At 51.6% G+C, this 14,906-nt stretch overlaps 1 protein-coding gene across 1 annotated transcript in view; it reads right to left on the bottom strand.

The window, feature by feature from the left end:
- Window positions 1-5,137: 5,137 nt before the first annotated feature.
- STXBP4 (syntaxin binding protein 4) overlaps window positions 5,138-14,906 on the bottom strand; it is a 28,245-nt gene continuing 18,476 nt past the window's right edge. The window contains exons 13-21 of the mRNA XM_078610887.1: window positions 14,749-14,876; window positions 13,524-13,604; window positions 12,483-12,548; window positions 11,626-11,808; window positions 11,188-11,304; window positions 10,503-10,552; window positions 9,430-9,575; window positions 8,193-8,250; window positions 5,138-6,814 (exon numbers count right to left, since the gene is read on the bottom strand). Of these exons, the coding sequence (XP_078467013.1) occupies window positions 6,709-6,814; window positions 8,193-8,250; window positions 9,430-9,575; window positions 10,503-10,552; window positions 11,188-11,304; window positions 11,626-11,808; window positions 12,483-12,548; window positions 13,524-13,604; window positions 14,749-14,876 (935 nt within the window). The 3' untranslated portion in view covers window positions 5,138-6,708. The remainder of the gene's footprint in view (window positions 6,815-8,192; window positions 8,251-9,429; window positions 9,576-10,502; window positions 10,553-11,187; window positions 11,305-11,625; window positions 11,809-12,482; window positions 12,549-13,523; window positions 13,605-14,748; window positions 14,877-14,906) is intronic.

Below are 14,906 nucleotides of genomic sequence, written 5' to 3'. Positions count from 1 at the left end.
ACCAGAGTATAAATCCTTGCAGTCACGACAGCTTAAAATCTAGAAGTAACGGACTAAAATCCCACAGTTAGAACCCCCCCCGCACACCCCCAAAACTGAGAGAAAACCCCAAGACACCACGTGTAGCCACGGGCGAGTCGAGGGCGTGGCTTCTGAGCGGTGCACATTACCCTACGGACTCCCAAAGTGAATTAAACAATAATCATCATAAGAACAACCTTTGTACGTACGCAGAACTTCTTTCGCGCCGTACGTAGCCAACCGTTGTGCTGATTTGTTTCTCCATGGAAAAGCCGAAAGGACAACTTTTGGAGTTTGAGCCGTGTGCGTAAGACCCAGAAGCACACAGGCAGCAGCCGACGGTGAGACACTGCGATGCACAGGATCTCGAGTGAGTTGTTTTACAACCAGGCAAACAACAATAACAACAACAATGTGATAATCCATTGGACAAGCCACGAGACACTCAACGTTGTGAAAAACCGCGAGTCTGACGGGTAATCCTTGAGACTGGACGAGTTTGCATCGTCATCCACTGCGCGTGGCTGTCTCTCTCTGCGTGTGTGTGGGGAGCGGTAGTGTCGTGGTTAGCGCTACGCTGCGCTACGAACCTGGTGACCCGGGTTCGATTCGTGCTCACGGCCAACACCAGTGACGATTATATCTGAACCTGTCCTGGGCCTCCCCTAGGTCGACTCGGCCTCAAATGAGTACCTGGTGCGGTGCGTAAAAACATCGCCACTGGAGAGACAAAGGCGGTCGGGCGTGGTCCTGGCCACCCATTCCCCTCGTGTGCCGTGCCGGCCTTCGTAGGTGCTGAGCTCACAGCAGCACTTGCCCCAGCAGTGTGTCGAGGCTATAACGGGGCGGGGGAATCCTTTGTCTTTGCCGACTCTTTGGATCTCCGACGACCCCTTTCGGACGAGAGCGTCGCTGCTCGAGACACGAGGCTTCGCTTCTAAACGCTCGCTCCGTGTCGCCCCGGGGCAGCACGAAGTCGGTCTGACGTTGGCCGATGGCTTCGTCGTTCGTGGCCCTCTCTGTCTCTCTCTCTCTCTGTGTCGCTCTGTCGCACCAACGCTTGGCTCACGCAAAAACGTGGGGGGGGGGGGGGGGTGCCGGACGAAGCTAGTGCGGAGCCTGTAGCATGATGTTATAAAGGGACCCTAAATATAAAAAAACACAAATATTTTAACGCAATTTTTTAACTTGCATAGTAAAGTAATTGTATTTTACTGGTAGGAACCACCTGGTTTCACCAGTCCACAAGGGATTATTGTGTCCGTCCGTCGTGCATCCAAAAATGGGAGGGGTGGGGCTGGGTGGAGAGGGGAAGGTGGGGAGGGGCTGGGTGGGGAGGGTGGGGCTGGGTGGGGAGGGGAGTGTGGGGAGGGGCTGGGTGGGGGGTGGGAGGGGTGGGGCTGGGTGGGGAGGGGCTGGTCACCCCGTGGTTCCCTTATAAAACTCAACGTTTAACCTACTCACGCCGGCTTGTGTCCGCCCTCACAGCCGGCCATATTTGCGGAATACACCACGCCGCCGTTGACTCTGGCCATTGACCGAGCAACCCAACGTTCCTATCAGCTCCCTCCGCAGGAATGTGTTTTTAATCTACTATACAGCAGTATAATACGACAAATCGCTAACCTTAAACACCCAGTCGTCGTACATAAAAGTTGAAGGCGGTATGGTACTATAGTAATAGAGCAAGTGCAGAATCACTGAACCGGAGTTGATAGCTTGAAAGCATTTAGCGCGGGGCCCGTAGCATTTGCTACTTTCGCGTCCTCAATTTGTGCGTTTGCTGGGAACGATCCAAACCAACAGCAAGACTCGGGGCGATTGCTTCTTGTTTCGTTTGTTACTTTGTTGTGCTCGAACGAGCATTTGAGGCGGCGTTCATGTGTTTGACCCCCCCCCACACTCTCCCCCCTGAGCCAGTGGTGGAGATTCCAGTGGTGCAAAGATGATGTAGCTCCGTCAAACACGTTACACTCGAAATGCTTTAATATGGTCTGATTAAATAAGGGTAGGTTTGACCCTTTCTGGCAATAAAGCAGGTGATTAAGACGTTCAAACACCAAATAGAAACCTTTTGCAAGGAATCAAGTCTGCATTAACCACACGGATTTGTGGTGAGCATGCAACATGCTCTGATCATATATTGGGCATTGTCTTCGAAACTGATTGTTCTACATCAGAGGGCAGCCTTCTCACCAGCGTCAGACCAGAGCACGCCAAAAGGCGAAGAACAGTTGTGGCTCGGGGTGTGCGGCTATATCGTGGGACCTTTTTGCCAGTATCAAAGTATGAAAACATATTAATATGTTTCACCCTTTCTGGCGATACAACAGTTGTGTTAAGATGTTACAACACCACGTAGAAACATTTTACTTTGATGAGGGCAAAAAGGTCCCATTCCATGCTTTAATATAATTTAAGCTTCAAATCAAGATGAATATAATTTCCCAATATACTTTCCCCGCACCCTACCAAGGCCTCGAGTCATTTGAAAGTTATCCAACCAATCCACTGGGGTGATATTTGCCATTCCACGCTTTTTTTCCAGCGTGGGGGGGGGGTCCCCCAATTGATGTTCTGGATGTAGGTGAAACCGATCAGTTTAAAAAAACAACAACAATATTTTACAACCCAGCACGCTTTGGAGTGCGGGACAAAATCTAATTCTCTTTGTTTTCATGTCGGCCACGCGCCCCGCGAAACTCGAGACGCGGACACTTGAGCCATCAGCGTGGAGTTTCACATCTCCAAATCGTCGCGATTGTTTTGAATGCCGACTCCAGAAACCCGTTAAAATTCACTCGATGGACATATTCCTATTGCCGTCATTAAGAAATAAACTCTGCTGAACTACGTGAATGAAGCAAACCCAAAACACATTATAACACCTTTACTGGAAAAAAAAATTCATCATCAGATTTCCTACTCAAAAACAGCATCGATGTTGTTGGTGCTCATTTCCCATTAAGAGCACTGAATTTCCAGTGGTGGAAATTCCACATTCCTATGACCGGGGCGGCTATTCATTTAATCGACCCTAGAGAGATGATGGGGCCGCGTCGACCCCTCCAAACCAGAATTTGAAATCGCGACCTTCCGAGTGTGAGCCATTTTCTCTCTATAAAGATAACGGGAGTTTTTTTGTTTACATTAAGACTGGACATGGTCGAAGTTTTGCGTGAATGTGCAGATGTTAGACGTAGCGACTATTTATTTCAAGCTGAAATACCCAAGCCTCGCGGCAAACAGAACCCTTTATCACCGAATCCTAATTATAATAGGGTCCCCGCAGCGGCTTTTGGCTGGCTGGGCAGCGAACAAAGGCGGTGGTCACCGCATCGCACGGCGCTTTCAGATGCGCTATTGCGGCCGTTTGGAACGCTCTTCTGTCCGATCGTAGGAAGCCACTGGAGCGATGCACTTTTTAAATCTAACTTGAAAACTAATTTCTTTAGAACTGCTTTTTGTGTTTGGTTTGCTGTCCTTCGTACGGTGCAAATTTGGTTCTCCATACATTGCGTGGATGTGCATGCGAGTTTATATTATGATAAACGTCCTCTTTGTCCTCGTGGTCACATGTGGCTGTTATCTGAGCTGCAAACACCAGCAAACAGGTGCCTCCGAGAGCAGTGTGCCAATCTGCACCGCATGGCTGATGATATCTCTGTTAGCACCAGGGCAACAAAAACCTCTTTACCAGCTCCATACTCGACATACATAGATAGAAAAACAATATTTAGTCCCATCAGGCTATTGGATTTCCAGAGCAATACTCGAAAATAAAATAAATCACGACGTTTCGGGCGCAACACAAGCATCCGGAAAATAAAATAAATTATGTTTCGGGACGCTTGTGTTGCGCCCGAAACGTCGTAATTAATTTTTATACCTACGTGACTTTACCGAAAGAACCAAAGAGTATGGATTCCTGCAGTCACGAAAGCTTCAAATCAAGATTCAATACTCGAAAGTTTAACCATCGGGGTCTCATCAGCAGTCAACACTTGTGAAACACATTCTGCTGGGTTTCCAGATTGTATTGGCAAGAGCACTTCATATAAACTACTAAAGTAATGTGACCAGGTAATAGTAATGTACGGTAATAAGACTGGAACGTGATTTTTAGGTGTATGTGTGTATTGTGGGGAGCGGCAGTGTAGCGGTTAGCGCGCCGCGCTACGAACCTGGCGACCCGAGTTTGGGTTAGATCGTGACCTAACCAAAAATAAAACCGATATTAGGGGTGGTAGCTGTTTGGAGCAGGTGTAGACAGCACCGGTCAGCAAAGGGGCATCAGACTGCCAGTAGTTGCAGGCGATCATGACAGTGCACTCTCCAGATTGAGTATTTTGCGGTTTATTTTAGAATTTGGAAAAATGTGGACCCGGACTTTGGCACACAATGGCTTATTATTGCGAAAGACGTCGATGGATGATCTTTAACGTCCACTGGTGAAGCAGGCGACCCGTGTGTGTGTGGGGGTTTTTTTTACGGTTTATTACACCCGCAGTTTATAACCAGGGCAGCTGCTGGATTTGAATCGTGAACTTCTTGCAACAAGCGACGAACGCGCTGCCGCTAGGCTGTCGTTACAAAACTGCGGCGAGATGAGCAGTCTTCTTCGTGTCGGAGAGTTGGGTCAGCCGAAGTTCATACGTTCATGTGAAGGTTGGCGAGGCGAGCCAGTGGATGGTTTCGGGAATAACCTCACGGTGAACATCTGGAACGCTGCTGGCGAATAATCGAAGCTGGCAGTGGCGTTCCTGCGTGGGCCATGGTTTGAGAATGGTGACCACAGTTGCATTGTGAGCTCTGCTTGCCCACTGGTGTAGGAGGTGGTGGTGGTGGTGGTCTCATTGGATGTGCTGTGTCGACGGGGATTGAGGTTGCACGCGCACGGATGGAGCAATAACGTTTCGAAAGTGCTCGCTTACAAATCCAGCGGTCGTCGGTCAGACCCAGCCACGGCAAAACGTGGCCCAGAAGCCACAAATCCTGGTGCCAAGCTGAGGAATGAGAATCCCAGTGGACTATGCTGCCACATCATCTTCGACCAAACATTCAACACGTTTATGGCCTTAAAAGGAAAAAAAAATCTATAATAGATGCACGGACGTACCTTACTTTGTATTTTAATGAGAAAAAATATTTTAATACACATCACCTTCGTGAACATGCCAGTTTGCCTTCGGGGAATGTGTGTGCGTGAGTGCGTGCGTGGCAATGGCTTTTACGAGTGGTGTCAACATGAGGATTGATGGAGGGGGATGCGCAAGATGTTAATGGGTGTTTGCAGCTGCCACCATCCTCGACTATAGCCGGAGGAAGGGGGACAATGCTCACAACAACGAGCAGAGCAGCAGGTAGATAAAACTGAGTTAGTCCAGCGGAGAGCGCAGGTACATCTGCCAGTGACCTGAGCCAGTTCATATCTGGGTCTGTATCATGTCTTCCTGCTGGCAATCCTTCAATCACTTCTAATGGCCTCCAACTGCATCTAGTCTGGCACAAGTGCATGCTAATGTCACCTTAAGGATTCGGATTCGTAGGGCAATGAATTGCCTGGGCAATCAAGTGCCTTGCGTTACATCTCATCTGAACCGTTTCAATGCCCTGAAGTCTAGCCAAGGGGAGCCCCAGTGATATCTGTCCCTATGTGGCACAAGGTGTACACAGGACCGGCCTCCAAAAAAGGGCATTCGTCTGTCAATATGGGGTAAATTGCAGCTGTAGTCGGTGTATGCGCGTACCACTGTGCCAGTCGTCTATCAATAAACTCGTAACACTTGGGTCTGTGCCGTGACCTCCTACTAGCAGCGAGCCTTTCAGACTTCAAGTGGCCTCGAGGTGCAACTTGAGCATCGAACGCCATTTTGTTGTTGCTGTGTGCCAATATGCAATGGGGCCTTGGAAACTGATGGGTCACAATAAAGGCGAGACACGGCTGTCACACAGCCAGCCTGCCACCCTTCATCGCGGCGTTCAAACGGCAACGCCCATTTGTTTCCCCAACAAACACGAATACTCGGCATTGTATGAAAACGTAATAAGGCATGTTGTTGAAAATAACACTATCTCTTCTGTATTTACAGATTCCCAGAAATACGCACACCTTTTTTTTTTATCCACGTGGTGGCAAAACCCAAGCAAATCCCACAGTTTTATCTTCACAGTTTGAATTTAAACAATTGACACGCCGCTACTGCTCTCTGTGCTAAAGTAAAGTGGCTTAAAAACTGTGAATAAATACCATTAAAAATACCATGCTGGGCAGCGATAGTTACAGGGCTGCTGACACCTTCATAATAAAAAAACCCACGCGCTAATGAATGACGTGACTTCTACAACCAATGTACCGGTAACACTAAACTGTTTTGCTTCATATGCATCATCCTTTGCCACGGTCTATACACTGCTGGATGAAGGCCTCCCTTCACGGCACTGCGATGGGACTATCGTCTTCACGATGCGTTTAATATTTAAACCACGTCGGGAGGCATCACGTGCTCTGGTTTTCTTCTGATTTACAAAGTCCACGGGGTTCTTCTTTGTACATGGATATAATACATTTGCTCATCGGCACACTACAAAAAAAAGTGTCATAAGTAACATTCTTCCATTACATTCCTCCACGACTTCAACACAGTGACCGCCGGCCATGGCTGGTCCAAGCTCGCGCGCGATTGGCTACGTGGTGGATTCTCCAGCCACCCCATTGGCCGCCTCGTCTGACAGGGGCAAGCTGAGCGTGCTGGTCACCGGGTGAACCCACGAGGTCGTCTGCGTCACGTGACTGTGGGGTGGGGTGGGGGTGGGAGGGGGCCAGGGTGCAAAGACAACGGCGGTGCCGACATCAACGTCACAAAACACGACCCTTGGAAGTGTGAAGCATCGTCTCGGAAGAAGAGTTTATGCATCGTAGCGATTATTGTGACCCGGGGTTGTGTCATGCTCAAGGGGTTGCGGGCACGGATGGCGGAGCGTGACACTAAACAGACTCCTCTGTGCTCACCACGCCACGTGACAAAGTCAGAGCGTAGGCTCTCGTACACTTTATGCTTCCGCTTAAACGGGAACCGTGGTATTTTTTCCCGCTTGCTTTTTGTAGGTTGTAACGCGGCATCGATTTGTCGATTTGTGTTTTTAAGTTTCACACTCAAGGCTAACGATGTGTGTGTGTGTGTGTGAGAGAATCGTTTCAGCGATTCGTACAAAGGAATAATTTGCTAACGTTACATTGAGACTAATCTAATGTTCGAGCGAGAGCAAGAAAAGTATAAATGATGCAAACTACACATAAAAACACGGCAAAAAAGATATTCTTGAAATGAAATAACACCGCCTGAATTGCAACAATTCACCAAATCACCATGGAGTGAATCGTTGCACTGCTAACATTTAAGCTTCATGGTTTTGTAGCCGGTGTGAGCTCACCCGTGATTAATCACGTGTATATTTGTCCACTCAGTAGCATTTGGGAACCTACGAAACCATTTTGCATAGCGACAGGTAGCAGCCAGGTGCGTGTATTATTATTATTATTACGACGTGAATGCAACGGTGATCAGGGATTGGACCTTGAGCACCCACGTGCACTGCAGAGTACGATGCACATCCCCAATTTAGATTTGGGCGGACTTGGTGCTGAGGAATTAAGCTGCGGTGTTGTAACGCGGATGGCGCCTCTGATGGCTATTGCAGGTACGCAAATTGCACTTCTGAAGAGGACTTTTGAAATAAAGTTTTGCCGTTTCACCAACCCCCCCCCCTCCGCTTCTCCGGAGGACGCAGAGCGTATCTACTCATCGTCTCTCGTTGTTTTTGTCTCTTTAGTCGATCTGTTCTACCCCCCCCCACACCCCGTCGCAAGGATTCACGGCGGGAGGAGAGGGGACAGAGCGGGCCGACTACAGCTTGCTGCTCTTTGAGTTTTCCTAAAATATCTGAACTTTCGAAAACGACGGCTCCAATCGCTCGTAGCTCAGTGCAGCGTGTGAAATGGAACCCGTGGAGTTTTTTAAGGAAAGAATGAAGGATGTGAAACAGATGCTGACCATGCAGCTTAACCAGCGGCTTCTCAAACGAAGATTTGAACCGCAGGAGGTGACATGCCACGAGGAAGCGGTCCCATCCAGCAGTAGATTGACAAAAGGGCGACTCGCTACACGTACTTTATAAAATACTTGATGCCATCCGCTGTGTAGGCCTCTTCCCAGCCATATGGCAAACCTGGAGAGAAAAATAAACACAAGGACCAAAAAAGTCAAAAATACAATTTGATTTGGGTGGTGGTTGTTCTGGGACAAACTTTACTACATCTGCTAGAGGTGGGGAATGCATTCGCCAAGAGAAATCTCAATGGATATCTGACTCCGTCCCATCCACGACTCTAGGCACCCAATCTCGAGTGTCCCTCTCAGCGCCTCCCTCGCCCTGCGCCCAGTCCCGGAACTCTCCCACCTTTTCTTTTCCCCTTCACTGGAACAAACTCCCACTGCAAATAAAACAATCACCTTCACTATCATCACCTGCTTCCGTTTCTCCCTTAAAACAACCGCCATCCCTTCTTCCCCAGCCCATCATCATCCTGCTACAGCTACTCCCTGCCCCCGCTCCCCAGCTAACAGCAGGCCTACCCCAACCTACCCATATCCACTCCCACCTGTCACTGGAACTACACCACCACTTTTAATAACACCGCTCTTTATTTCAACCACTATCATATGCACAATTGTGTAATTGCCGTAAAGTGCTTTGGAACAAGGCGCTTTATGAATCTACGTAAGATAAGAAGATCATAATTTAGAGTACACACAGGAAGAGATTCGGTGATGTTGATGGCGATATCTTTCCAACATAAAGGATTTCCTTCGTAACGCAGAATAAACCAATCTGCTCTTCACACAGTCTTAACACTTCTTAGAAGTCAAAGACAGCCCCCGTTCCATTCGTCCACACGTTCGGCCCTTTTATCAGTCCACTGCTTGACGAGGGCCTCTCCACACCTGTGGTGCGTGGGGAGCACTATTTCACCACACCTCACCATGCTGGCCAGTGTGGGTTGAAGGTGTGATGCAAAAAACTTGGGACGCGTAGAAATGCACAACAGGTGAGTTTTGCTGCACTACCTCCTACTGCCTACCCACGTAGCCCTGCAGGTTTGCGCAACGGTGGTCGCCCATCCCAGCACTATCCAGGCTCGAACCCTGCTTATCTTCATAGATCAAGATCCGGCGCATTCCCAGGTGATTGGCTCATTCATAAGCCGACGCCTCCAAACCTGTGTTCACGTGACCGGACTTTGACGCACGCTCACACGGGCACTCGAAAAAGCCGTTGCCACGGACACCGCCCAGCGGTTGTTGTCCGTGGGTTGTGCCCCGTGGCCCACTCGTGGCCCACACTCACAGTCGGCCTCGATGAGCCCGCGAATCGACTTGCTGATTTCCCGAGCCTCGGCCGCCAGGCCCAGGCAGCTGGCGGTGCCGTTCCGCACTCCGCGCGACACCACGGGGGACAGGTGATGCGCCCCCACCGTCTCGCCTCTCGTCAGCCTGCACACATGCACAGCAAAAAAATAAAAATATTCCCCCGTATAGACTGAACCAACTGTTGTTAGCAAGCACCTATGACAGCCTACACGGCCCATGAGGGCGAGGGTGGCCAGCACCACGCCCCGGCTGCCTTTGTCTCGCCAGTGGTGATGTTTACACACCATACCAAGTACTCATTCGAGGCTTAGTCGACCTAGGGGAGGCCCAGGACCGGTTCAGATAATCGAACTCGGGGCGCCGGGCATCGTAGCGCAGCGTAGCGCTAACCGCTACACTACCGCTCCCCACACATGCCCACTCCCTCCCGCAGGAATGGCTGGACTCTGTTGGGGGTGTCCGCTGTGAAAGAACTAACACCGGCGCAGATCGGCACCGCGCCGGAGGGGGTGGTGTGGCCAGCGCCACGCCAGGTCGCCTTTGTCCCCCCCCCCCCGCACCGGGGGCGATTTTTGCACATTCAAACGCGCGGCGAGATGCAGTTGAAGGCAGCATTCCTACAAGAGACTCTTGAAGCTGGCTTCGCGCCTCCCGCGTTGTGACTGAACACCTATTCGTCTATTTCACGAAACGCGTGCAATGTTACAAATTGCATTGTTAAGGATGCGTCAATTGGAGGGGGCGGCCCGGAACGAGTTCAGGTGTTGGCCACTGGCCGGTAATCTAACTTGGGTCACCAGGTGCATAGCACAGGTGTGCTAACCACGACGCCGCTTGCTCCCCATGTACGCACGCGTGTAATGGTGATACAAAACAAACAAGAGGGACATTATAAATGGCACACGAAAAAAATTAGGCTCTTGAATAAAATGGTGAACCTGAATGGAGACAATACAATGGGGAGGAGGGTGCATGACGACAATTGCTCTGGTCAATGACGAGATGCGCCCTCCGATTGGACTGTGTGTGTGTGCGTGCGTGGATACTCACGCCAGCTGTCCTTGCGCCGGGACCAGACTGGACAGGACCTCCTGCACCGTCTGACGCGCAAGGAGAATCCACACGCAGCAGCCCATGGTGCGCGCACACACACACACAAAGACAAAAATCCCCCATATAGGCTTAACGGTCTGTTGGGGCAAGTGCTGTTCGCGAGCACTTCCATGAAGGCCAAAACGGCACAAGTGGGTGGCCAGCACCGCACCCAGCCGCATTCGTCTCCCCGGTGCTGATGTTTACACACCAGGTACTCAGTTAAGGCTGAGTCGATCTAGGAGAAGCCCAATACCAGTTCAGATAAACGTCACTGGTGTTGGCCGTGAGCAGGAATCGAACTCGGGTAGTCGGGAGTTCGAACCCCACTGCCGAGTTGCTGCTCCTCCCTGCGCACGCCGGCACACAATCACGCGGTCGCTCACCCACGGCACTCGCTCACATTCTCTCTCGCACACCAAGAGGGAGGCCAAGGCTTCCTCACGTGACAAACAAAGACGAAGATCCCCCGTGTAGCCTTAACACGCTGTTGGGGCAAGTGCTGTTAGCGAGCACCTATGAAGGCCGGTACGGCACACGACGGGGTGGGTGGCCAGCACCAGCAGGAATGGAACTCGGGTCGCAGGGTTTGAAGCGTGCGTGTACGAGGCCGCCGAGGTATTTTGGCGAGCTGCAGGCTCACCTCCACGAACTGCAGCAGCTTGTCGGTGGAGACCTCGAAGGTTTTCCTCGTCATCTCGGACTTGCGCAGCTGGCAGTCGAGCACAGCGATTCTCTTCCTCAGCTCCAGCACCTCGTCCTGCACGCGTGCAGCAGCGGGGAGAGCACGCTTCTAGATCGTTCGGTGTCACTGCGATGCGCGAGAGCGACGGCAACAACCGCCCCACGCGTAGCGTCGGTACAAATTTGCCAAATGTAACAAAAATATCGAAATAAATTAAAAATATCGTGCCTGCAAATTATTCGACTGCAATATTACCATAGCAAGCATCGCTACCGGAAAAACATGACGTGACAAGGCCCTCCTGAAAAGAGTCATGAGACTCCGCGAGGCTTTCCTCGCTCTCTCTCTCTCTCGTGTCGCTCGCGCCCCGGGGGCCGCCCGCTCGCGCCGCCGCACCTTGGCGGCCTCCTTGCGCTCGAGGTCGATGAGCTGGCCCTTGACGTCGGACAGCTCGATCTCCAGGAGGCGCACCACCTCCTCGTAGTCCTGCTCCATGCTGTGCGCCTGCCGCGTCGCCACCTCCGCCAGGTGCACGCGGTTCCGCAGCGCGCGGCTCTCCTCCAGCGCCGCCTGCGCCTCCTGCGAGGGGCGGACACGGACCAGCGGGAGCGCGTTCGCGGCTCGTCGATTCGAATCCGGCAGGCCGCCCTGGGTAATGCTGCGGGCGAATTAATGGTGAAATACGCGCGCCCCCTGCACGCCCCCCCCCCCCCCCCCCGTCTTGTCTCTCGGTCGACGCGTTAAGAAGCCACGTGACGTCGCAAAACAAATCTGCTCGCAAACTACTGGACAGCTATGAAAAATAGCTTCGTGGCTCATCGGATTCCTCGAGTCTAAATAAAGATTCTGATTCTGATTGGGAAACGCACAACAGCGATCGTCGCCTCCGACCATGAAACATTTAGCAGGAGCCTCCCAAGGCTTTGCTGGGTAAAAAAAATACTCTGCAACAGTAAACATGTGGTTGCTGCTGGTGCTGGTTGGCCCAGTAGGGGGCACAGGTGGTGCATCGGCCAGTCATTTCAGTCATCTCAGTCAGTCGACCCGTGGCACCTGGGTCTGCCCCGTGACCTCCTGCCGGCGGGCATTCGACACTTCACGTGGCCTCAACGTGCACGTAGCCTGGCACAAGCGTCGTAGTGACGTCACCGCCACTTAGTGGCGAATGGCGGGTGTTGCTGGTGCGAAGGACCGTGGCGGCGCCGTGTGTTGATATCACTCCGACTCCGCGGGACTTTCACGGTGGCCCTCACCTGTTTTGCCTTCTGCAGCTCCTCATGCAGATCCTTGCTCGAGTGCTCGACCTCGCTCAGCCGGGCCTGTTGAACGCGCGAGCCCCAGTCAGCACAACGCGTACGCGGAACCACCGGCCGCACCGGCGGACGACTCGGACAGGGCCCTGATGGGTTCAGTGATGACGTCATCTTGCTCTATTTAACACCAAAAGCAGGTGGATTGCATCACTATTATGGAAAATTGCCCGATGATGCTGGATGTAATTACCAGCGAAACGTCGTATTCAAATTGTAAATGTTGTGGATTTACTCTCCAACACACCGGTGAGCTGAAGTAGTAACTCATTGGCGCGCTGTTTACGTGACAACCCTTACTGGCTGTGTCGGGTGGTGGAGGGTTATGACACATTGACACTTACACGATCTAACCCAAAAACATTTATTATGAGTGGCGAGATGTTAACTACCTCGCCTGGTATATTGGAGATCGTGGGTTCGATCCCGACCCTTACGCCTGTATATTTGGAGTTTGCGTGTCTCTCTCTCTCCTCGTGGTCCCGTTGATTTTTCTTCCGGTACTCCGGTGTTTCCCTCCACATTTTAGAATCGACTGTGCGTTGAGGTCATTTAGCTGCTGCTATACATTTCCACGTGACGATAGGCCACTTCGTTGGGCTATCATTTGTGATAAAGAGCTATACGAGTCTCAGTGGGCCTTGCCTGGTAAAATAAAATAAATACTTTTATATAATTTTTTTGATGTTTTTGTTGTGGTAGCCAAGCAAGGTCGGTGCAACGCGTCGATCGTTCCTGGGGAAGGGGACAGAAACCCGGGGTGGGGGGGAGAGGAGGGAGGGGGCGAAGGGGGGTGGGGTAAACCATCATTCTAAGAGGAGATGGGTGTGGGGAGGGGGGTGGAAAAATGAACACGACACAATCCGTACAACAAACACGCAGCTTGTTGTACGGATCGTATCGACTGCTCGCGCCCGGCCCGGTCGCGCCTGCTCCAGGCCAACGAAGGGGGCTCGCTGACTGAGCCCACGAGGGGGCTCTCACCTTGAGGCTGTGGTTCTCGAAGAGAGCTTCATCCCTCTCCCTCCTGAGGCGCTCCGCTTCCCCATCGTCGCTGCCCAAGCCCTGCACACAAACAACGGAGGTCAAAGGTCACCCGTAGACTGTTAGGGGGGGCAAAGCGCCGTCATAGCGAGCAACCCGTTGACAAGCATGTGGTTAAACGTACATGCACAAAGACAAAGGTCACACACGTGTGACCTCGGCACACTGCTGCTGCCAAGTGCTGGTTAGCGAGCACCTATTGGCGAACGTGTGCACACGTGCGTGGGCATCATGCAACTTTAGAAACGTACGTACAAGCAAAGACACACACACGGAAAACTAAAAGTGAACTTCATGATGCGTCTAAATGCAACTGCGTCTCACAAGGCTTTAAAATGGGAGAACATGCACAGAGGTAACTGAACAAGAGTGATATCGTTGTAGGATTTATTTATTTTTCCGAAAGGGGATAAAACGCGCGGTGGAAAACTACAGGGCAGAGAGGAAAAATTAGATGAGGGTATTTGTAAATACGAGCAGTAAAGGACACCTCAGATAGACGGAGACTCAGGTCACAGACAGAGGAGGAGAGGAAGGCCTTGAGCCTAGAGCTTGCACAGGGAGAAGGAATTGGCAGTGAGGCCGGTGGAGAGGGCAGGGAATTGCAGACAGCAGAGTCACCCACATATGCACGTTCAAAAACATATACTCGACTTCTATGCATTTTCCGTAAACAAAATTAACTGTAAACGTCTCTATCTAGTCTGCGGCAGGTTGCAAAGGCGTATGAAGCCCCGATAGACCAATCACCACACCAGCTGCTCCCTCTGGGTACACAGGTGTTCGGCCAATCAAGATTGTTGGTCAATTTTCAGCCCTTCGACTGCTGGATGAAGGCCTCCCCACATTCCTGGCAATTATGGAGGTTGATAATTGTTTTTTTACCCTTTTATCTGGCAACAAAACTGACACCAAAACTGACACCTTTTTTACGAGGAGTCATGTTTGCACGGACCACAATACCTGCAGTCATAATGCAAACAAAAAACATAACTCTGATAATGTTTGTCGCGTAAATGAAACGTTGGTACGTACTGGGCACCACCCTACAGGCATTCTGGTGGGGGGGGGAGGGGATGGGGTTCGTGTGACGGTGACGCGACAACACGCGGAGCAAGCGATCGTCCCGGTGACGAGCGCCGCTCGCCCGTCGTGCGGCTCTGACCCGGCCGAGTGGGGAGAGCGGCTCCAGCAGGGCGGCCAGCTCGCTCGTGCCGACCAGCACCGCGCCCTGATCCGGCCCCATCTCCTCCAGCTGCAGCCGGAACACCTGGCGAGCTGCCCGCACAAAGTCTGCGACCAAAGACAAAGATCCCCCGTGTA

This window comes from Lampetra planeri, chromosome 35 (assembly GCF_965212315.1).
Source record: "Lampetra planeri chromosome 35, kcLamPlan1.2.h2, whole genome shotgun sequence".
NCBI lineage: Eukaryota > Metazoa > Chordata > Hyperoartia > Petromyzontiformes > Petromyzontidae > Lampetra > Lampetra planeri.
The sequence above is the reverse complement of the archived record's forward strand: the minus strand, read 5'-3'. Positions and strand labels throughout refer to the sequence as shown.